At 34.6% G+C, this 24,258-nt stretch overlaps 1 protein-coding gene across 1 annotated transcript in view; it reads right to left on the bottom strand.

The window, feature by feature from the left end:
* Positions 1-23,744, bottom strand: part of LOC136835275 (ficolin-2-like) — a 46,064-nt gene extending 22,320 nt beyond the window's left edge. The window contains exons 1-8 of the mRNA XM_067098558.1: positions 23,375-23,744; positions 21,611-21,745; positions 17,825-17,915; positions 16,736-16,831; positions 13,218-13,356; positions 12,756-12,821; positions 7,539-7,610; positions 2,081-2,247 (exon numbers count right to left, since the gene is read on the bottom strand). Of these exons, the coding sequence (XP_066954659.1) occupies positions 2,081-2,247; positions 7,539-7,610; positions 12,756-12,821; positions 13,218-13,356; positions 16,736-16,831; positions 17,825-17,915; positions 21,611-21,706 (727 nt within the window). The 5' untranslated portion in view covers positions 21,707-21,745; positions 23,375-23,744. The remainder of the gene's footprint in view (positions 1-2,080; positions 2,248-7,538; positions 7,611-12,755; positions 12,822-13,217; positions 13,357-16,735; positions 16,832-17,824; positions 17,916-21,610; positions 21,746-23,374) is intronic.
* Between the last annotated feature and the right edge of the window lie 514 nt (positions 23,745-24,258).

Here is a 24,258-nt window from a genome sequence, read left to right as displayed (position 1 = left end):
ACAGTAATCCTTTGATACCTTTGTTTCCATACTAGGGAAATATTAGCAATTAAAATGATGGAATTTGTTTGAAAATGCTGCAAGATAATTAAATTGCTGTGATGTCTCCAATAAATATGATAATAATCACATAGCTATAACACAATATCCATGTTACTGCACTTATCACTGAGCCACTTTAGAGATCAGACAGTTGTATTTAGGTTCTTGTGATTTCCCTTGACATCTAATTTGATAAATGCAATGTTAGTGCTGCTTTAGGTCTATAATAAACTTCATACCTTTTTGTCAAAGTATATGTTACGGATCTGCTTTAGTTTTTTGAAAGCAGGGAATTCTTGTGTGTGTGATTTATTTTGTGAGTGTAGGCCTATTTTAGCTTATATTTTACAGAGTAGTTTTCTTGGACCTTTTTCATCTCAAGTCTTTACCAATGAATGATTGCTGATTTATGAAACAAGACAGCAAAGTGTACAAATGATGCTACTCTTGTTGCAGTTATTTGCTACCCTTAGATGCAAAAGGCAGTTGCCGGTATCCATAACAGAGATCAGGAAAGGATCAGTAAGTATATATGAAGAAGCTAACTACTGACTCAATGCCATTCATTGGGATCCAACTCCTAGATTAATTTTTCCCAAGTGAAATTTTACTTAATGATTCTGAAACCTGACAATATATGGTTTTGCCTGATTTCAAGCTTTCTTTTTCAGAACTTAGTTAAAACTAGGCATGGTTCATAAAATAATTTACATCCAGAGGTGATGGTATTAGTGTTACATAGCCTACCTCAGATCTTCTGCTCTACCATTGCAGTTAAATTGGTGTTTGAATGCTAATACTTGTTGGAATCTTTATCTCTTTGATGAAATTTGTTTAAGTGGTGGTTTTCTCTTCCTATAAGTGGTAACTGTGATTAAGACCGCAGCCAGAAAATATTCTTGCCATTAAGGTGACACGTTGTCTTTCATCCCTTGTACAATACTGTTATTCTGGAAAGATCTCTTACAGAGCATTATTATTTTGGATATTTGTAAGTTTCAAAGTAGCTGTAGTACTACTTTGAGTGCCATGTACCTTTGTCTTAGTTTTTCTGACTGGTATGATTGTTAGGTATACTGTACGTATATTTGTTCCTTTATCTATAATGCTGTTTCTTATTTTATTTTCTCTTTTTGGACAAATGGACAGGTTTCCTTGTATATGAATAGAATGTGATTGGCTCTAAGTTCCATGGAAATGATAACAGTGCTCATGGCACAATGATATTCCACATACTGTACAGTATACTTGACTTCTCTATTTACCTCACTTGAAGATAACACTTGGGTTACTTTTGTCTGTGTCATGGTAATAATATGCTAACATTTTGGAACATTTGCATCACTAGTAAGAAATTACGTAATAGAAAAGAGGGAGTTGGAGTGGTTGGGCAGCAAGATAAAGAGATCCAGAAAATGAAGGTGATGAAGTTGAAGGATATGAAGGGGGAACTGGGAGTAAACCTACCATTTGCAATAAGAGTTGGAGGTGTTGGACAGCAAGGCTGAAGATAATACGAATGAAGCTAGGGGCCAAAGGGATGCTACAAAGACCCACTGGTAATGCCATCAGTGCACCACAAGAAGTGCACTGATGGCACTACCCCCCCATCCTGTCGGGGCAAGAAATTAAAAGAAAAAATCTACTAACAAAACTGATGTAATGAAAGTACAGAGAAAGCTGTCAGAAGTTCATCCAACAATCAGTTATGTAAAAAAAAAATTAAGGTTGGTTAAGATATACCAGTGACATATGCTCGACAAATAAGATTTTCCGTAACTAAAACCTGTATCTTGCAGTCCCTGATGAAAAGACATGACCGCTGTAGTATATTGTTAATACAGGATCAAGTGTAAATACCTAGTACCAAAATATCTAATTGTTACATATATAGGTTCTTTCTTTCACTTTTTAAAATTCATGGATCCTTTCTTGAAAAATTAAAAATGAAAACCAATACTATAATTGCCTCCTGTGATGTGATTTTCTTGAATTACCCAAATGTCTTACATTTATAAATTATTAGTTTATCACATACCAATCCAGTATTCGGAGGATGCATTCCCGAAACCATTCTTGTAACCATCCCAAGGCTGACTAAAATTAACTGGGTTGCTGGAGTACCTTCGGTTTAGAATGACTGTCCAGCCTCCACCGTCTGTCTCCATGTCACACCATACCTTGACAGGCTCACTGCATCGGCACCTGCAATTTCACATTCAGGGATAGCAATTACAAAGTCTGTTTCAGTTTCATGAGCTTATATTTTGGCTTTAACCATGGTACTGCAAAAAAAAAAAAAATGGTTTTGTCGTTAAAGGAAGATTTTCAAGAAACATTGCGATCACTAATCATGACAGTAACGATACTCTGAAATGCACTTTGTGATACTGTTTAATGAAAACTAATTTGGTAGAGAGTATCTGCAATTGTGCGGATACCATCAATTCCATAATATTATGAAAATGGATGTCCATCGTCAAAACTTTTCCTAAACAGCCGTAATGGTACTAACTGCAGCCACCCATGAAAGTACCAACACAGATCATCTGCGGGCATTATTATTTCATCCTTAAGATTTATTTCAGAAAGAAAATCATTGACAACCAAAACAAAGATGTTGAATATCAAGATAAGGATTTCCATTTACAGTATTTTCTAAGCTGTCTGCAGTATATTTTATTATTTTCATTTCCAAAACAAAAAACCAATTTTGTCCCGTAGGGAGGTAAAACAAAAAGCTAATTTTGCCCCGTAAGGAGGTAGTGTCATCTGTGCACCTCACGCGGTGCACTGTAGGCATTACTTGAGGTTCTTTGCAGCGTCCCCTCGGTCCCTAGTGACAACGCCTTTCACTCCCTTTACTGTATCTCTGTTCATATTCTTTCCCTTCCATATTACTTTACATCCTCTCCTAACAAATGTTTCATAGTGCAACCGCGAGGTTTTCCTCCTGCTACACCTTAAAAACCTTCTTACTTTCAATTTCCTTTTCAGCATTGAATGACCTCATAGGTTCCCAGCGCTTGGCTGTTAGCCTAAATTCTATATATATTCCAAAAAACAAATTGCACAAATTACAGGTCAGTGTCCATTCTTTTAGTGCTTTAAAGTTGTTGAAAATTTTATCATAAGTCTCATATATAGTTATCTTGAATTTCCATATATTCCTTAAAAGAGTATGCTAGCAAGATACAGTTAGGTACGTGTAATGCCCTTTTGAATCTAATTAGTTATATCAATGAAAAAATTGACAGGGTAACGAAAGCGGACTATGTTATTCCCAACATTTCTAACTTTGGTGTTGGAACCTGTGGACTTTATTTTTTCTTTTTTCATCTTTTAAGTGACCAACCACAGAGCTATAATTGACAATGTTCTTCATGTGCTCTGATTTACATGACTATTGCCATACTGTGTAGTATTTTGGACTATCACTCGTGGCTTAGAAATAAAATAGTACCAAATGCAAATGAAACTTTACAAGCATTTGTTCACCCTCTCCAAATATGAAATAAAAGTGGCTGCTAGTCTTAGTGGAGATCTGGAATTCACTGGGGTATAATAAGTTGTGTAGCCACTGGTAAAATGAAGCTTAATGCAAGAACACAAAGTTTTTTTTAGGCAACCTCATATCATACTTCCCGAGGTTGTTACAAAGCTTAGAATTTTCATGATACGGTCAAAGCATAATCTGAGATTATAATTTTTTGTATAGTTCCCCCTAGCACCAGTTTTTGTAGTAGTGTCATACAGAAGATAAAACTTATAATGAATTTTATTTATGTTCTAGATTATGGTCCCAAGTATGTGTTAGTTTCGTACACAAGTTTAGTTTGAAGAAATGTTCAGCCAGATGTAAGTGAAATGTCACTGCTTTGTTAATGCGTACAAGCACATTAATTTGATTTTATTAGAGGTTTTATGTAATCTCTTTTATTTTCAAGATGTTCTCCAGACTGCCCATGACTTTCTGTTAGTGGTATCACGGAAAGTAGGCTCAAATGTTCGAATGAGTGGTGAGGGTAACAGTGAATATAGTACCTGAGGGACCCATACACATAATGACCATGGACATTGATTTTGATTTAATTCACATAGGACTGAACCTGAAGTCAACCTCACACTATTTCAGTGATTTAGTCCAATCATCTAATGATCTTAGTCACATAAAAAATTTCATTCACTGCACACACAGCATTATCTTTTGAAGAAAGAACAACATTAGCACTGGGAGGGCCTGCTACAGCTCATCTTGTAGACAAACTTTGCAAACCGAAGAGAAAAGGAGGAGGTGCTTTAAAAGATGGTTAACAAAAAGAAATGAGCTACCTCCTGATGCACTGTGCAGTGAACCATGATTACAGTTGGTGACGATGTCAGCTGGTCTGTCACTGAAATATCTTCAATAAACATTTTGTAAAGGCAACAGTGCTGATGATACTGACCGCTGATCAGCTTAATTCCATCTTATTCAAATGTACTCTAATAGACTTTGAATTCCTACCAAAGCACTTGTGTATACATATATATATTATATATGTATACTGTATATATATAATATATAATTTATATATATATATAAGACAAAAAAGATAAAACTAACTTTAATAATAAATAACCCTGTATGAGGGTAGTGCCATCAGTGCACCTTCAACCCCTAGCTGCAACCTCTTTCAATTCTTTTACTGTAACTCCATTCATATTATCTTCATCTTACTTTCCACCCTCTCTTAATATTAATGCAACTGTGAGGTTTTCCTCCTGTTAAACTTTTAAAACCTATTTACTATAAAATTCCCTTTCAACATTGAATGACCTCATGGCCCTCAGCTCTTGGCCTTTGGCCTAAATTTTATATTTTCAATAATAAATGAGCCCTTTTGAGGTACTACAGATATACCAGGGCTATAATGATATAAAAACTAAGTACCAGTAAGAAATACAGGTGACCATATATGAACAACCAGAGAAGAAGGCAGGCCACGGAAAATGATCTAGCTTGACACTCGTATTCACAGCTTCAGCTGAAACTGAACTGCTACTGTTTTTATCCAAGTGGGGCAGTCTGCAATTATCCAATGTAAAATTCATCTTCCCAATGTTCCATCTTACATTATTGTGACAGTAAGGTCTTACCTAGCTCAGAAATTATATTATTAAAATAATCAATTAGAATTTATGGGTTATCTGCAACAGCGGCAGATAACCCATGTGGTCCCAAGTGGCCACATTCTGAGTGGTATCCGGACTTACTATCTGTGTTGTCCGAGGTCCTGAAAGAGATTCCCCCCTGGCACAACCTTCTGTGTCAGCTGCACACACAGGGGTATCACCAAGCCATGGAGTTCCTGGCTTTTCATACCTGGAACTATCCAGCATTTCCTCCAAGCGAGAGGCTTTTCTTTGCACAGTGAGAGATGTCTGGATACTTACAAAAGATCCTCAGTGGCTGTCTAACATGAGAAATGGGCTGTCTTCTGTGGCTGGTGTCACAGACAAGGTACCTCTCCAGCCAGAACCACTATTCAGCAGGTAGTGGATTTTCTTGTCTTCCTTGACCAGAAGCTTCTCTCAGTCTCAGCTGTGAAAGGCTACAGGTCTCCCCTGAGCCAGGTATTGAGACTGAAGGATGTGTATCTCTGCCTCTTGGGAGATCTCCATGCTCTTGAAGAGCTTTGAACAGTCATGGTTTCCCAGGGAACTCATATCCTTGCATGGGACATAACTCATACTCACGAGTCTGACTTGTGGTCCATACGAACCTGAGAGAGTCATAAGACTGGGATCTGACTCTAAAGACTGTCTTTTTGTTATCCCAGGTATCAGCAAAGAAAGAATGCAAGTTACATGGCCTACTTGAGGGGATGGGGATCTATCTCACTGGGTTTTTTCATGGAATTTATAGCAAAGATTCAGATCCCATCAGTCCCTGATACCAGGTTTGAGTTCTTCTGAATACCATCCCTAGAGGCATTAAATAGTACTAATCACACAAGATGTTACTGTGTCCTGCAAAGGTACTGCAGTAGTCTGAAGAGAGCTCGGCATCCCCTGCCTGGGTGCCAACACCTGTGTTAGTACTGGCAGGATCAAGAAAGAAGTGTCCAAAAACACAATTTCTTTCCAGCTCCATGAGATGATTTGACTTGCCTAGCAAGGAGGGCAAGGGTACAGTCTGGGGAAAACTCAAGGTCAGGGGCACTGGTCCATCGTTAGCATTCCAAAAGAACCTGTCAATTCAGCAGGTACTATGTGCGAGGGTGTGGTCTCAACAAAACACGCTCACTTCTGTTTACCTGCAGGATGTTGCCCACAAATCCTTGAACATTTACTCCTTGGATCCTGTACTGGCTGTTCAACAAGGTGTGTAGCTTACCCAGCTCCTCTGTCCTCTTCTAAGGTATTCGATTAGTGAGAGAGAGGTGTGTGTAAGTGACTGGTTCTCCTTTTTCTCTTCCTTTCTCTCTTAGGGTAAGAGAGTTAAGGTGCCAGGCCATGTACAAGTTGGATGGATAGTACAAGCTGAACAGACAAACATGCAGGTAATCTATGAGACTGAGCACCAGGCATCGATTTACATATTCCTGTTTTTACAGTCTTCCATGGCACACAATGTGAGGTTCTTTAAGTCTCATTATGCAATTGCAATAAAGTTCCATTACTTAAAAGTCCAGAAGTCTATCAACTGCAACATCCCATATGTCCAGCACGCTAGAGGTGTGGAGTCATTCTTCCTCTGTTCCTGCACAGATCAGGAAGCTGACATTCCCAGGTTGAGCGAACCTACCGTTCTGTTCAGAGAGTACCTAGGCTACCTCTTATGTAAAGAATATAGGTTTGTAGTTGTGCGGGAACAAATATACAAACCTGAAGTTCTTTACATACTTGACCCAAGGTGAAGTGCAGACTGACAGGTGGGTGGGGATTTTTCCCCAACCTGTTAGTGGTTAAATACCTTGTAAATAAGTCTGGATGGCTGTTCCAGCTTGCACTTGAAGCATCAAATGTAAAGAACTTTAGTTTTGTATGTTAAGAAAAATTCAAATTATAATATTACTTTTAAAATTTTATATATTTTACTTATATGATATATGCACTTACATTTTCCTACACAACTTTTTTCTTCTCTCAAATACTGATTATTTTGTGGATTTTTTACTTGTTCCATAGGAATTTGTTCTTTTTAAAAATAAATATGGAGGAAGTGCAAAGTAATCCAATATTACTGTGCTAACAAAGTCTTAACATGAAAATATGACAGCTGTAAAGAGTTTTGCAATGTTAATGGCTTTTTTGGAGAGTGGAGGGCATGCTTCATAAGTTTCAAATTTGAGGAAAATATAACAGAGAACAGAAATTAGCTCCAGATAATGTCGAAATTGATCATTACTCTTTCACCTGCTAATTTTGCCCTAGAAGTACATGGATACAAAGACTGAATAATTGTAGATTCATGATAAATGTTCTGTCAAATTTCACAAGTAAATACTTACTTGAAAGGGTAGATATCATATATGCCACTCTTATGAGCTCCTACAATTAGATAGTCTGCGCAGTCCACAGGCCTGAAAGAAAGCTGTGCAAATAAAAGTACTGCATTTCAACTATATGGTCTTTATATATGCAGATAATTACCATAATATTATCAGTTACAAAATAGCACACGATAACATCAACACGAAAAATGAGAATCTATAAGAAACTGGAAAAAGCATATTTATAATAATCAGTTAAGGCATTAAGGGATTATGGACAGTGAAGATTGACAACTTCCCAGTTAGTTAGCATAATATTTTCCTGTGTAGAAACTCGCCCTATTTACCTAGTGCTGTGTACAAAATCCGGCCAAGGGTAGTGGATGTTGTTGTTTACGTTTACTTGCACACTAACCTCAACATTGATGCGAAATTGGAATTTAACATGTATTTCCGTGTATAAGATGACTTTTGGATAAGACAAGGTAAAAGACTATGGCAAATTTTCATGAATTTATCTCATATGTATTATAAGACGACTGCCAAATTCCAAAACCATCTGTGTATAGGCTAGCTTTTATAACAACAGGAATTGTATGAAATGTTCATTATGTAAAATAATGTTACTAAAAGTGCTGTTTTACTTACTGGATCCTTAGATCTACCATTCAAAATAAGGAAAATTAAACCGATTCTATTTCAATTTTTTCCTACACGTAGCCTAAAAGAGAAAAATTGTTTTGTTTTACGTCTCATTGCGAATAAAAAACCTTTAACAATATGAAAATGTACGATAATTAACGTACATAATTATCATTCATATGACTGATTGTTCTAAACAGTTATTTACCACCAAGATGATAATGAATTTTTAATGAATAATTACATTATCCTAAATGTTGTTACTACAGTAATTACGCTACCATTAAAATTTTTGAAAGATTACCGGAAGATAAAGGTTGCCATGAGCGCAACCAAAACTCGATGTTTACATTTCGTCAGCTGGCCTCGCATAGAGAAAAGCTGATTTCATTGATATGGAATTATTCCTTGAATAGGCTATTAATTATGAAGATATGCCAATAATACTGTATATAAGGTAAAAATGGGTTAATTACCTTTATACACAGTTTATTTCATAATGTGAATATTTTCAAGTACTGATGTCGGTGGTTATCACTCCTAAGCTGAGGCTAGCCTACGATAAACATCAGTTAAGACATGAAAAAAAACAATGCTTCACTTTAAGGAACAATCGGCTTTAACGGCCAACCGTCGCCCCTCGAGTCCATTAAAGCAAGGTTTCACTGTACATATACTGTATATAGAGTAGCTCACCAAGACAATGGCTAGAAGCATCTGAGCCTACACCGGTATAAATGAGACTCCCATAAATCGTTGTATCTATACGTGAATGCGTGTTTTTGCTATGCAGTATATTTATACAGTGTAACCCTTAAACTAAAATGCTTATAGCCGACTGTTTTAACAGTTCACTGCCTAATTTAATAGTTCAAACAAATATATATCTTAAATTATCATACTAAAACAATTTAATATTCCATACAAAAACACACCAAACCATTATCCCAAAACACCCAAGTTATCTTATATTACTCTCCTACAACTGTTACTCATGTATATACACCCCTTAAATGCTTATAACAACGATTTGCTAATTTTAAAATATTATTATTAATGTAAACACAGCAAAATATCTATAAGTATAATACAAATTAAATATATATCTTACAGAAGTTTGACAACTAATCAAGTTACCCCTGTATACTAAAGCACAATCGTTTTCTCTCATAGTATTGAAGTTGTTCCTTTTTCCTTTTGCTATAAAGGGTATATTTATATAAACAAACAGCTGAAAGCAACGTAAATAATAAAGAAACAGTAACAACACAAGGAATGCTGTTAAGCGAGTGGCGTACCCACTCAGATCGCCTGATTTGAAAAAACAGCTCGGTGCTCGATCTGGAGGTGAAAACCCTCAAATTGATATTTCCATTTCGCATCAATATATCCGTAAGAAACAATATGCCATGGTCCGTTATCTCGGTGCACTACCATGTGCGTGTGTGTGATAATGCTGATGATTCTTCTTTGTCAAAAATGTATTTTTGAATGTTGCTGAATGATGAATTATGTAAGAATGAAAGGGGTTAGTGTGTTTAAGAGAATGCTTGTGAAAGTGACTTTATATATATATATATATATATATATATATATATATATATATATATATATATATATATATATATATATATATATATATATATATATATATATATATATATATATATATATATATATATATATATATATATATATATATATATATATATATATATATATATATATATATATATATATATACATACATACATACATACATACATACATATACACATATACATAAATATACATATATACATTATATATATATATATTATATATGTATATATGTATATGTATATATATGTATGTATGTATGTATGTATGTATGTATGTATGTATGTATGTATATATATATATATATATATATATATATATATATATATATATATATATATATATATATATATATATATATTTAAAATTCATCATTCAGCAACATTCAAAAATATACTTTTGACAAGTGATGGTACTGAGAGGGATAGAGTGATTGCATATGTAAGCAAGACATTTAATAAAGCGCAGCAGCAGTATTCAATGACAGAGAAAGACTTTGCTGCTTCGAGATTTTGCTTGAAAGTGTTGTGGTCATTGTTGTATGGAGTGAAGTTTTGCATGAAGACTGATCACCAGCTGCTTTTGCAATTACTTCTTTTGAAGACTCTTGATTTTGTAATTGAATATGTACTTGGTAGAAGGAATGTGATAGCTGAGATGATGTCAAGGATATCTGTAAAAGAGCAAGATAAAATAAATGAGGAAATTAATCTGGAATATTTACCAAAGGGCTTGGATGTGGTGAAAGAGAGTAAGGGATGGTGATTCAATGTTAGCAAGTGTTTTGAATGGTTTGAGAGATTTGGCAAAGGATGGTTCGAAGATAAAAGTTCCTACACATGTAAATGACTTGAGAACAGAAGTGATGACTGAGGTATGTAAAAAAAAAACAGAAAGAATTGTTATGAGAAAAGTTTAACGATCTATGAAAGCATGGATGGCTAAAGCATGGATGGCTATGTGTGAACCTGATATATTCCCAGCACAGGAGGTATTGCTGATAGTGAGTCATCTGTCTGGGGGTAAGTGTGTATGTTCATTATGGAGTAAAAAACCTGTGGTGTATTGGGCTGAGAGTGTGAAAGGAGACTATGTACATATTGCATCTGCAGCATCTGAGTAGAGCACATTACAATTGGGTTATGGAAACAAAAGGGTATGAACATGTAGATGACTCTGAAGAAGAAAAGCTTGGCGAGTGAAAACACTGATAAGGGATAAGGGAAGAAGCAGGAGAACTAAAGTCCAGGCTGCAATAGCATCCGTGTGTGCATGGAAGGAATTGTGGTATACTGGTATTGGTCAACCTAAATGGAAACAAATATTGTGGATTAATGGATACCAGAGCACAGGTTTTGTTAGTGAGTGCAAACCTGATGAAAGAAATAGAGAAACATGTACATGGAATACTGAATATAGGTGTTTAAGTATGATTCTACATGGATTAGGTAATGGTTGCATTATAGCATGGGAAGAAGTGGCTTTAGCTGTTAGTATAGGTGAGTTGAAAAAGGTTAAACATGTGTTTGTAGTTGTGACTGAAGAATAGATGCCTTTGTTTCCTTATAGTAGATTTTTTGAGAATAAATGATATCTCAGTTGATATAGGAAGCAAGCTGTTACAGAAAGATGGGCAAATAATTTCACATATGCAAAATGAACGAGTGTATATGGTGTGTTTTGCAGTGATAATAGGTATGAGAATTAGTGGGACTGAATGGATGCTGCTTGGAAGACACTGAGGACATGCAACTGGTTTGCCCAGTAGTATGAGAGCTGCATGAGTGTGTGCAATTTAGAATTCCTGTGAGTAGGTGGACTGTAATGTTACACAAATTTCAGAGGTTTGTTCAAAGGTTTGTGTGGTGTCAGGGGATAATTTATTTTGTTAGAATATAAATGGATATGAGCAGTTTTTATAACAACTGGTACAGGTATTTATAAGATTATATACGACAGGTATGGACTATGGAGAAATATAAGTATGGAATGTATGAAAAAGTGCTTATTTACTTAATATTTGCTGCATTTTTGTACTAACGTGACAGCTACACACGACAAGTTTCAGGGAGAGCATTGTTCACAGGTAAGAGAGAGAGAGAATTTCAAAGCTAAATATTTTTTATTTATTTTATATACAGTATACTGTATAGTCTGTTTTTTATTTTGTGTAAAGTATTATAACACATACAGTATATATATATATATATATATATATATATATATATATCTCTGTATATATCATAATATATATATATATATTCTGTATTATCAAAGAGAAAGTGACAAAATAGGGTAAAAGTTATGAAACTGATGTTTTACATCTGTAGAAGATTTTTATTACCACATCTGCAAACTGCCAATAGCTGCAAGGGCCCTTGACTTACTAATGCAAATAACTGAGGTAATATTGTACTTATGAACATGAACAGATTTACAATACAGTATACCTTTCTTTGTGGTTATGTGGATACCATTACCTTGCTCTGATAATCCAGCTGCAGATTTAATTCTTGGCCAGGAATCAGAATTTCTTCATTTGGACCTAGGCTTTGTAGTGACAAGAATATCAGAAATGTAAAGAAGTCAAGAAGCTAAGAAGACAATGTCATTTCGCCAATTACTGTACAAAGATAGTGATGTTTTGATGGTTTTTTTGCACAATGTTTCATCCTTGATTCAGGCATTGAAGAATGCTGCATTTCTTATATTAAATTTGCTTTCAGTTTAACATCACTCAAAATTTAGTGATAGTATAGGTAACTTATTTTTTTTAATAATGAGGACTTCAGATATTAACTAAAACAAATTCTCTTTGCTTCCCTTGCAGACACACACACACACACACACACAGATAATGTGCATGAAAATATATTTTTCATAGACTTGATACAGTATTCCTTAGATGAAACTGCTATGTTTAATGGCTGTTATTTGCTTAGAATCTGAGAGCAATAAAAATGTATGTATATACATATTAATATAACAACATACCTCAAGAGTTTAGCAGTTGGTTGATAGCCATTCCCTTCAGGAGATGTATCTGACTGAACAGTGAGGCTGTAGAACACACACACACACACACATAATAATAATAATAATAATAATAATAATAATAATAATAATAATAATAATAATAATAATAATAATAATAACAACAAAACAATTCCACAGTTGTGTATATGCACATATATCCAAAGATAAAACTGTACAGATAGCTTTAGGAAATCTGTACAATTTTATCTTTAAATATATGTACTGTATATATACATGACTGTGGATTTGTTTCTCAAGACTCATTGCTACTATGAGTGTTTTTTAATAATAATAATAATAATATTAATAATAATGTAATTGATGTTATCTGTGTTTTTATTTCTATTATAGAGATACAAGGAGCACTTCAATAATTAATGAGGAAAATACTATTTAAGAAAAACATATGAGTACAGGTACCTTTTGAAAATTCTTGGATATTTCCTATGAGTGGCAAGCATCTCCATCTCCAGCGCCTGCACTTTGTTCTGAAGTTGTCTGTTATTCCCTTCCAAATAAGCTATCTTGGTTCCTTGGTCCATTTCTCTGAGTCGCAACCCTGAGAAAATGGATGAAAATTGCTATGAATTTCATATTTTTCAGCCTGTAGTGGAATAGATGAATGTGATATTTAGGAAGAATCGTTCAGCTGATGATACAAACATTAAATTTGTTATGAATGCTGTCTCTAGGTCATTTTCAAGAAAAAAATGTGCTAACCATGAGAAAAGGTAATATAGAGGCTATTGTTTCAAGATGGCCACCAGTGCATGGTTAAACAATATTGCTGGTTTTTTTACATCTTAGTGCTGATTTATTGATTTATATTTGTCTTACTTAGCTTATTCTTTAGTGCACTGCTGCTAGGATGAAAATCAGGGTTGTAATGGATTGGTAAGAGTTTTAGGAGATATTTACAAAGGTATAGCCTATACAGTATTCAAATGATGCCTCTGCTGAAGCCAGGGTAGTGAGGAGTATGACTTCTTTTTGCCAATGATACCCTAAGGGTTTACAAACCTCAAAACCTCTGGCAGGGGTGATTGTGCGGATAGCCTACTACTGTAGTGATGAAAAAGGGTCTCAGGTGACTGAAAACCAGAAGCTCTGGGTACTGAAAGCACATTAGCCAAACAAAGGCAATTCATCTCACGGCAAACTCCAATAACAAACCTGGGCAGATTAACTGATGTCAGTCATGGTCCGGAGGCACACAATAAGAGTGCATTTTACTCATTACCAGCCACACTAGTAACAGACTGTTGTGCAACTGGGTATGTATGAGATTTAATATAAGACCTGTGCCAGGTTTAGAATCTCAAAAGATATCTCAAAAGCCACTGAGTTATTAGATAGCCACTCCTGAACTGAAAGGTTGTGCTAGTGCGGGAGAGCTAAACTAAAGATTATAGTAGTTTTCATTGATATTCTGATGAGAGTACTGTAGAGATCTAATGGGATTTAGGACAAGAGTAAGAACATAACTGTATCCTGTACATCATCAATATGAGTATAAAGTGTTAAAGGATATACCTTCAGCCTATGTCGTTCTAAAGTTTCACACCTATGCATGCAGAATAAAGCAGCAAACAAGCTTATTTAAAATGCTGCCTTTGTCAGGAGGATAAAAACCAGTAAAATGCTACTATCATCACATATGATAGCCAGATCCAAGTATTTGCCAAACCTCAGACTTGAATATGAATGGGAAGAAAAACTTCATAGTATCACAAATATACATGATTCATCCAACACAACATGATCAGCCCATCACGCAAACCAGCACAGGACTAAAGATACCAGTATCCCATCTCTGCTGCCTATTCTGTGAAATCAAGCTACCATTAGGCATACCATGAATAAAGTAAGGGAAGGTGTGGCATGCCTAAACCCAGGGCAAACCCTGGTTCCTACTACAGTACTGATCAGTCACTTTATGCACTGGTAAAATAAATCCAGTGGCACTGGACAGATGAATATGGAGAGGGCAAGTTTGTGATCATATCTGGCAAACTACACATCAAGACATCAATACTGAAATGTATTTGGTCAATATTAGAAGACAGCAGACGGATAAGAGCTCTTGATGAAGCTGGTGTAGCCGCTTCTGGTATAAGAGATTCATTTCTGTCAGCTACAAATGCAACTTGAACTTGTCAACACACTAGATCACTCCATGCTGTTTTATCTCAGCTCACCAAAACTTCACCTACTGAACTGATTTGCTGCCCCCCCCCCCCACAACTATTGCTTTACTCTCAAGTCTTGGGCCTAGATGTACTAACAGCAGCAGCAACATCACTGAATGTATTAGAAGTCAATATTCTCACTCTATTAATGATTTCACTCATTGCCATTCCCTGTACAGTATTCCTGGTAGCTGCTGCAATGATGCACTGACTTGACTAAGCATACCAATCACAAATGATAACCTTACTATGTGTTCCACCTCATCCCCCTTAAACCCAGCTAACCCTGCCAACCTTCTTAATTCATTTGCAAAAACATCGGTATTATTTTATAAGTTGCCAATACACCATGTGAAATGTAACCAACAGTTTTGAAAACAGCTCTTCATTCTCGTTATTTTGAACCCCATACACACTAGGCCTTTGTGCAAATGATAAATAAAAAATTAATCAAATTGGACATATAAGGCAAGACGATACCGGGGCCCCCTCCATAGCTAATACGGCAAAACTGTAAAAAGTAAACACCCCTAGGTTATGTTAGATTGGTATTTTTAATTCTTTTTGTGCCCTAGTCCATCATTTCCTAACCATTTTTACATGAAAAACCATTTTGGGTCTTTCATGCAAAAATGGCTGGCTGGAGTCTTACTGGCAACTTATGAAATTCTACCAAAACATCTACCTGCTCCCCCGCCCACCTTGAATTTGCTATCCTAATTTCCTAAATGCTACAAAAGCTCCATCTGAAAAGGATTATTTCGATCATTCTCCAATCTTGTCACTATCACTTTGGTCCTCTTCCATTTCCAAATACAAAGCCAATGCATCACTTTCCAAAAACCAGTAAATAAATGCAACATCATTCACTTTCTGAAGCCTAGTGAACAATTTTACCTTTTATAACCTAGCAATTGCATCTCCGTTGCCCCTGAAGGACTTAATCATATCATTCTAGATTTCAGTCGTCAACTTCTGAACCAAAACTGGCTTGACCTAGTTTGTACTTCAAAATAACAGGAAAAAAAACATAACCAAACACTCACCTTAACTTAATAGACTTCAGTACAGGGCACTAACTCCAATACAAACTTACTATCTAAGAGAACAACCTATGAAACGACAAGCTGGGACGTCCCAAGAAACGCAAAGTATTTCTTCCAAAATCGACATGGACTCTAATCCCGACCACGAACAATTCACCCATACAAACCCCTTCTCATCAATACCTTTAAAAAACCCACCCAATCACCTAAACCACATTAATATTGGTAAATCTAAGTAGTAGCTCCGCGGCGGTGATTTCCTTCTAACTTCACTTTTTCTACAGTTTTTTATTACACTTATGGATTTACATTTCAATTTTTGTCGCATCGAATGTAATTAACCGCTGAAGTCCATCTAACAATGGCTCCATACGCGATCTTCAAGAGAGCATGGGTTACATGTGTTTGAAACGGTTCTATATCCTGTCCGGCAAGTGCAATAACTTTAACGTGGGATACTCTAATTCCCGGCCAGTACTAAACACGTATGAAGGGACATGCCATTTCCAATAATGGATACAAAACTCACCGCCAGTATCAGAAGCCCTAAAAGTGGTAGAAAACCAGTTTCCCAAGGTAAAAACAGGCGCGGAGCTAATACTTAGAATTACCTTTAATATTAATAGTATCATAAGACAGTAACTTATAAAGCACAAATTTTTTCCATAAATAATTTGACAGTTACAAAAATACAGAATTATACTTTGGTTTTCCTCCTCCGTTTCAGCTATATAGTCCTGGACGAGTCTAACAGACGAATTTTGTCTGATGATGTCAACGTTTTCTGCTGTTGACGACTCTGTGAAGAGAGATGAGAAATCACACATTAAATTCTTTTTCAACAAATTGGTGAGTCTAAAAGTTTTCTCATGTACCTGTGAAAGCCCTACAAACGTTGACAAAAAATGGAAATCATTTCTAGGAATGTTTTAAGGGAATATTTTTCGGTTTACGAACAAAATATTCCAGTGAGGGACCTAAGTGATCGCAAAAAATAGTAAGTGGATAAGTATCATTCTTATCCCCACGTCCCCTTTATGTTCAGACTACTGTAGTAGCCAACTCTCAAGCAGCAGGAAGAGGCTAGCAAGGTAAGAGTTTAGCTTTTGAGAATCTCGATAATTTTAAGTGTAATAACACTTTCAGAAAAGCTATTTGGAATGCTTGCATTCGTAATACTTAATAAAATAATTAACTTCTGGCTAATTTGATATTATTTTATAATAGGTTTTTCTGGGTTTGGCTGTAGCTGAGGAATTACGTATAAGTTGTTTATTTAGTAACTATATTTTCAAGGTAAGTGACGGCAAAGGACGTGGTATAAGAGAGTTGTAGTTAGTGTTTTAACAGCGGCAGTAAAAAGAGAAAACGGTTATGCACTCAAATCAGGACACGCGTCCGATTATCGGCTCATGGTTAGCCTCGTCGAAATGATAAATATTCAATACGTAACTTCCTGAATGGGATTCATTCCTCGCTAGTTTGCTGTGTAAGTGTATATAGGTCACCCAGCAAGAATTTTAATTATAATAATGATAAACTTAGAAAGTTATTACATATTTATTCTACATATTGTTTTCCCACTATTTTATTTTTAAGATACTATCCACGTAAAAAAATTATCCCGCTTTCATTGATCACTTTTAAAATTGCAGGGTCAACGAAATATAAATATGCTAAGTTCCTGTGTTCCATTTGATATTTATTTCGCTGTTGTTCTTAGTGTTATATCCGAAATAATAAAAAAAAGTAGCCTTACAGCATTTTTATCTCGTGCTGAAATGGGACTTACTTCTCTGAAGAGTTTCCTTCAGTTCCAAACAGTTTGGTAGGTTAGGTCTTTTATCGCATATCAGAGATGCCAGTAGGGAGACGGCACTGTCCTGTAGAAAAGATTGAAAAAGATGCTCGTGTAGTCTAATTATATATATATATATATATATATATATATATATATATATATATATATATATATATATATATATATATATATATATATATATATATATATATATCACCAAATAGACACACAACTTCACTATGTAGCCTATGTACACTCATATTATTGTATTAGGCTTCAATAAGACAGGATGGTTTAGATTCCTGATTCTTTAATTTATCAAGTACAGACTTTCGAAGATTTGCTGTCTTCTTCTTCAGGTACCGACTGTATGTCTTTTAGAGCTTGTACTTGGTAATTTAAAGAATCCGGAATCTAAACCATCCTGTCTTATTGAACCCCAACACGAGTAATACTCAAATTACTCATGTATGTATATATATATGTATATGTGTATATATATATATATATATATATATATATATATATATATATATATATATATATATATATATATATATATATATAGTTTAGGTGGAAAACAACCAATAACAAAATATTGATGGAGGTGTAAAATTTCTCGATGGAAGCTATTCCAGTCAGATGTTAAGGCAAAGTCCCTGTGGAAGAGGGTAGATAAAAAGTTTCATTTAAAATAAAATAAAGATTATAAAAATTAGAATACAGACCAGTGAAAGTATTTTCCTTAAAACCATGGTATTAAAATGATCAGCGTGTCTAGAAACTAATATATCTATAAACGGCAGTTTCACGTTCATACTGAATCGTAAATTTTGTGTTTAGATGCATTTTACTTATATATATTTAAGAAATTCATTGGTATGATCTTTGTCTCTATTCATTTTATTGCATTTTTTGGGACAGATAGTAACAGACTGTATATAAACGGAACGGTAATTTATCCAAGTTTATCACTGTACAAAAATATGTAATATATCTATATTTTTCCAGTTTGTGATTTTTCTAGTAAAAAAAAACACATACACACACGAATTTTTCGCTATGCCTAACTCTTACCCGTGAAATTAATACTTTACTTTTGTGTTTCTACTTTTTTTTTTTAGCTATTCAACTTTAAACTAACACCAAGCCCATTATCACATTAGGCACTAAGCGATCAAAGAAAAATATCAATACGTATGATGACTTGCAAGAGGCTGAATCCTCATAGGGTTAGATGAATTAATCTTATCAATAAAATTTAATATGGAAATGGAAAATGATGGCAGTCTACCCATTTTTGATTATGTACTACATAGGGGTAATGTGTTTGAATACAGTTTGTACAGAAAGCCTGCCAGTATTTCTGCCAATGTACATATTTTTTCTGGTTAAAGCAATAAGGTAAAGAAATCATGAACACATTGATGGTGAAACAGATATATAGTAATCCTTCAATTATCCAGATTAACAGAGTGAAGGGTCCGTCGAATAATGTCGAGTAAAAAATCTAGGGGTACTCAAGGGCAACTCCATACTCTTCCTCGCCTAACCTTGTCAATACCACATTAGTCAACACTCAGCATGCTTATAAACAAAAAACATCACACTTTAAACTGAAAACTTTATGCAAAAGGCAATTCTCTACCTTTTCCTCGATATTTGTAACAAAATATGGTGCATAAATACACTTTAAAAAAAAATGCAACCCTTTCTTTTTCTCTCTCATAAATTGCAGTTTAGTAGGCAGGTATAGCGTACCTGTGTTTACGCACAGCCTACCATGATTTTAAGACCATTAATGTATTTTTATATATCAACTTTCTTATCAGTTGTTACCATATTGTATTACCATACACAAGACACAAAATATGCATATGTGGACTATTTTTAAAAGTCAAGCCATCATAAGTAGTTTCAGCAGCTCACACAAGTAATTGAGAGAGAAATTTTTTTATCTTTAAGTTTTATATTTTTTTATGTCTGTAGGCAAAACAGAAAAAACCTTTGTTATATGGTTGTATACTGTACATACAATACACCTACCGTACTGTGTGTTGGATAAGAAAGAGAGAGGTAGATGAGGTTTGCTTGTGTATAGTGTATTTTGAAATGTTGTTTATTGTGTTTTGGCAAAATGCAAACAATGAAGCGATACCCATGTTATATAGTAGTGTACTATACATACAGCACATCTACCGTATTGTGTGTTGCGTATGAGAGAAAAAAAGAAGTTTGCTTTTCTATGTACAATGCATTTTGACATGTTACTGTTTACTGTGTTTTGGCAAAATAGAAAAAAGTGATAGCCGTGTTTACAGATCACCTATCGTATTGTGTTGTGTACGAGAGAAAAAGGACTTTGCTTTTTTTGTCATGTGTATTTTCACAATTTATTTTTTGTTACATTTATGGGAAAATAAGGTAGGAAACTGGATTTTGCATCAAGGTTTTAGTTCAAAGTATGATGGTTGTTGTTCATAAGCATATTTAGTGGATACGGTTATTCCGTACTGACAGGGCTAGAAGTTGACGTTTTACATCCGTCGAGTGTTTTTTTTTTTACCACGTCGACAAATTTCCATTGTTCATCATGGCCAGATGCAGGAGTGTGTGTATATATATATATATATATATATATATATATATATATATATATATATATATATATATATATACATATACACACGTATATATACATTTAGGGCATAGTTTTCTCTTATGCGCGCGCGCGCGCGTGTGTAGTCACTTAGACGCAGGAGACCTATATTTACAAATATTAAGCCACAAACATCGGTTAACAACGAATTCATCATGCCTTGGGGATGATTCACACCTAAAGGGAATAACTGATAAGTGATTCTGTCATCTCTAAACCAGGCCACTGCTCGAATCCTGATTCTTGAGACCTTGGTCGCAAGACCATTTACCGGTTGTACTTCCCTTCAAACGTAACTAATTCCCTGCCAGAATTCAATATTAAACGATATTTACGGCTAAATATTTGGTACCAGTTATAATATCCCTTAGTTGTAAGTTATTCCAATGATATAGTGAATTCGATAACACATGACAAATGTGGTCCAGTTCAAGAAGTTAACTTTTAAAAAGAAACCAAATTAATGATACTCTGATGCTTGAAAAGCAAAACAGAGAATGGCAGATATGGAAAAACTTTTCATTAATATCCATACTTTACTGACTGTCACATCAAATCCTGTACCTATTTATATAAGAGATCGTACTATATAGGCTAAGTGAAATCCTTCACCTATTTAGAAGTAATATCATAATATAATTTGTTATATGTATACACTAAAATTAAATATTACTTTAGGAATAAATAAAAAAAAGACATTGTTAGTCAATACATACACGAGAAAATATTTGGTAATAGTCAGTCATGCAAGTCAACAGTAACGATGCACCAGAACAACGCATGAAAATCTAAGCGCAATTTGATAAGGAATAAAAAAAATTTAAGCACGAATTCCCCAGAGTTCTTCAGCTGCACCACATGAATACAAAATCCAGCACTTAAATTTGTTTTAAAAAAATTTCTTGCTGAAATATTTCCGTGAATCAAGGAAAACCTTAGTACAGTACAACCTACTGATACTGGTCTGTTCCGAGCTGGTCATCTGTGAGATCCCTCAAAAATACATTTATTAAGAGCTTTGTTTCTGCTTGCTTAAGAGTAGAGACACTTATGGAAATGAAAATAAAGAGTAATTTGCAGAGAAGTAAAGAAACAGGCAAATTTTTGGAATGACTTACCGATGAAGTTTCATAGGACACCGTTGACGTTAGTGGCTCTGACAAACATCCAGCGATAAAGAATAGGGATTGGAATATTCGGTAGATATTCCCCATTTTATGAGTTACGAAGAAAGTTCCCCACTCTGACCCGACCTGAGAAGCAATGCTCAATATTAGTTCACCAGAAGAACAATAACATTAAATCGTGTGGATATGGATAAAAAACCTTAAACGTGAATTTTTTTATTATAAGCCAGGGTACAGGTCCCTCCTCAATTGTGATGTATATGTATATATATATATATATATATATATATATATATATATATATATATATATATATATATATATATATATATATATATACACACACACACACACACATATATATGTATATATATATATATATATATATATATATATGTATATATATACATATATATATATATATATATATATATATATATATATATATATATATATATAAATGTGTAATGTGTTTTATTACTTTGTAAAACCATACTTTCTTTGTCAAATCAAGTCTCAGCTATTCATGTCTAGTGACTAGGCAGTCTCTGCTAGCAACTTTCACAAGTGTTCACAAGCTAAAATAACATCGTTCCTTGGTCTTCAGGGGTATTTCAATTTCTTGTCGTCCAGCTGATTTGGCCTTCTCGTGTGGTTGAGACTCGCTTCGCCAAAGTATGGAGGCAGTAGCGTCCAACGTGTTTATGTATGACACCCTGTAATACATTCATTTAACGTTTTATGTATTTCAAAATTCCATATACGGTGGTATAATGCACAAATGCAACATGAATCGTTTGGACTAAAATAAATAAATTAATAACCACTTGCCAACGAACAGAAATTTTCCTTGAAAGGTATTCAAAAACTAAAAATACTCGCATATAGCTATAATTTCTTAAGAAATGGTTTAAATAAGATTTTATTTCCTCGAGAAATAAAAGGGACCAATGATTCATGTCTATCACAGAGCGCCGCACTGTGAAAAGTTTAAGAGACGAATGCTTTTTCCAATGGAATACCATATTTAGAGCGACTGGCGTTTTTGTTTCAGATCTGCCTCCAGCTGACAATATTTTGGAATGAGTTTTATCATTCGCTCATATATTTAAGACTGTTTTGATCGGAGTTGCACTGCTGCTCGGTTGGTCTCTGTCATACTATTGACAAAGAAATTGCTTGCTTTGTTATTTGGTTCCCCAAATTGGAAGAGTTCCATGAACGATGCAAATATTTAATCTTTGAAGTGTTTCGGCGAGCTTTGAGTTACATTATTCACATCAGCTTTAATTCGAAAATTCACCGCTTTTATTTTTCTAGACAATTCTTTTTCAGTTCTCTCACTATTCATATTCATTTTTACAGACTGAGAACAGTCTTCCAAATACTTTCAGCTGGTTTTGAAAAATTCTTGTTAAAACCAAGCTGGTTTTGAAAAATTCTTGTTAAAACCAAGTACTTTGATTTGACATCATGGATCATTTCGTTCTTCCTACTTTTACAAGTGCAGTAGGGTCGTCTTAGTTGTTGCAACAGCCTAATGAAACTACACCAGTATAGAGAAATATTTCATTTTCCACCCCTTAATAGGTATTAAACTTGAAAAAGAGACCACTTCCTTTTCATTTAGTAAACCTTGACAATTTTGTAACCATGGAAATACGTTAAGCAAAGGCACTGAACTAACTCTTCAAGAAGCGTTACAAAAAATAAATGACAAAACATCGTTGAATATAAAGTTGGAGTCCTACTCACCAGAAACTTGTCTTCAAACACTCTGTGAAGGAATGAATTTGAGTTCTTTTGTTTGATGAAGCGCGATCTGCAAACAATCGTGGCCTTCCCGCTAGCATAACTGTCAAGTACGCGCCAGAGAGAGAAGGACCTTTTCGGTACAACGGCCCTCAAGCTCCACCCACTGTTTTCTTTTTATCTCCCTACCTAAATCGATCAAAACAGTTTCTTTCTTTTCGTTTTTTTTAGAAGTCACTTATGATAAAAAAAATTGCAGAATGGTGCGTTTCTTCACATTATTTTACACATTTTGTTTTACTGTCTAAATCACAGTCGTCCAATACAACAGCTCCAAGCTGTCGTGCGTTGTCTTTGACCACCAAGCTCATATAATCAGAAGTTAATGCTGATCTATTTGTGGAAGGCTTTCGACTTCGTGTCAGTGTAACAAAGGATATTTAAAAAAAACGAAAATAAAACGAACAAAAGTTTTACGCCAATGTAAAATTATTTTTCCTTGCCTGTTCGTCAGTAACAGAAATTACATTCCATTTGAGGAGAACTCGGGGCACTTATATACATAGAAATCCTTTGCTTTAATGTTTAGGTATTTATCTCATCACTCTCACAAATTTTCTGATTTTTTCTGTCAAAAGTAGGATTTTTTTTAATCTAATCAGCCAGTGCCACATTCCAGATTAGCATATGACAAACGACTTATGGCTATTGATGACTAGGCCTATGTTGTTCAGCTTGGTGGAAAAAAGTAATATTATTAAAATGCATATCAGTCACAAGGGGAAAACGGCATTTTTTATTATTCATTTCTCCCTGAAATTAAATCTTATCGTATTAAAATGAATGACGTCTACAGATCGGAGCCACAAATTTATTGCTTTACCCTC

The sequence above is a fragment of the Macrobrachium rosenbergii genome, chromosome 55 (assembly GCF_040412425.1).
Source record: "Macrobrachium rosenbergii isolate ZJJX-2024 chromosome 55, ASM4041242v1, whole genome shotgun sequence".
NCBI lineage: Eukaryota > Metazoa > Arthropoda > Malacostraca > Decapoda > Palaemonidae > Macrobrachium > Macrobrachium rosenbergii.
This window is presented reverse-complemented; position numbering and strand designations above follow the sequence as displayed.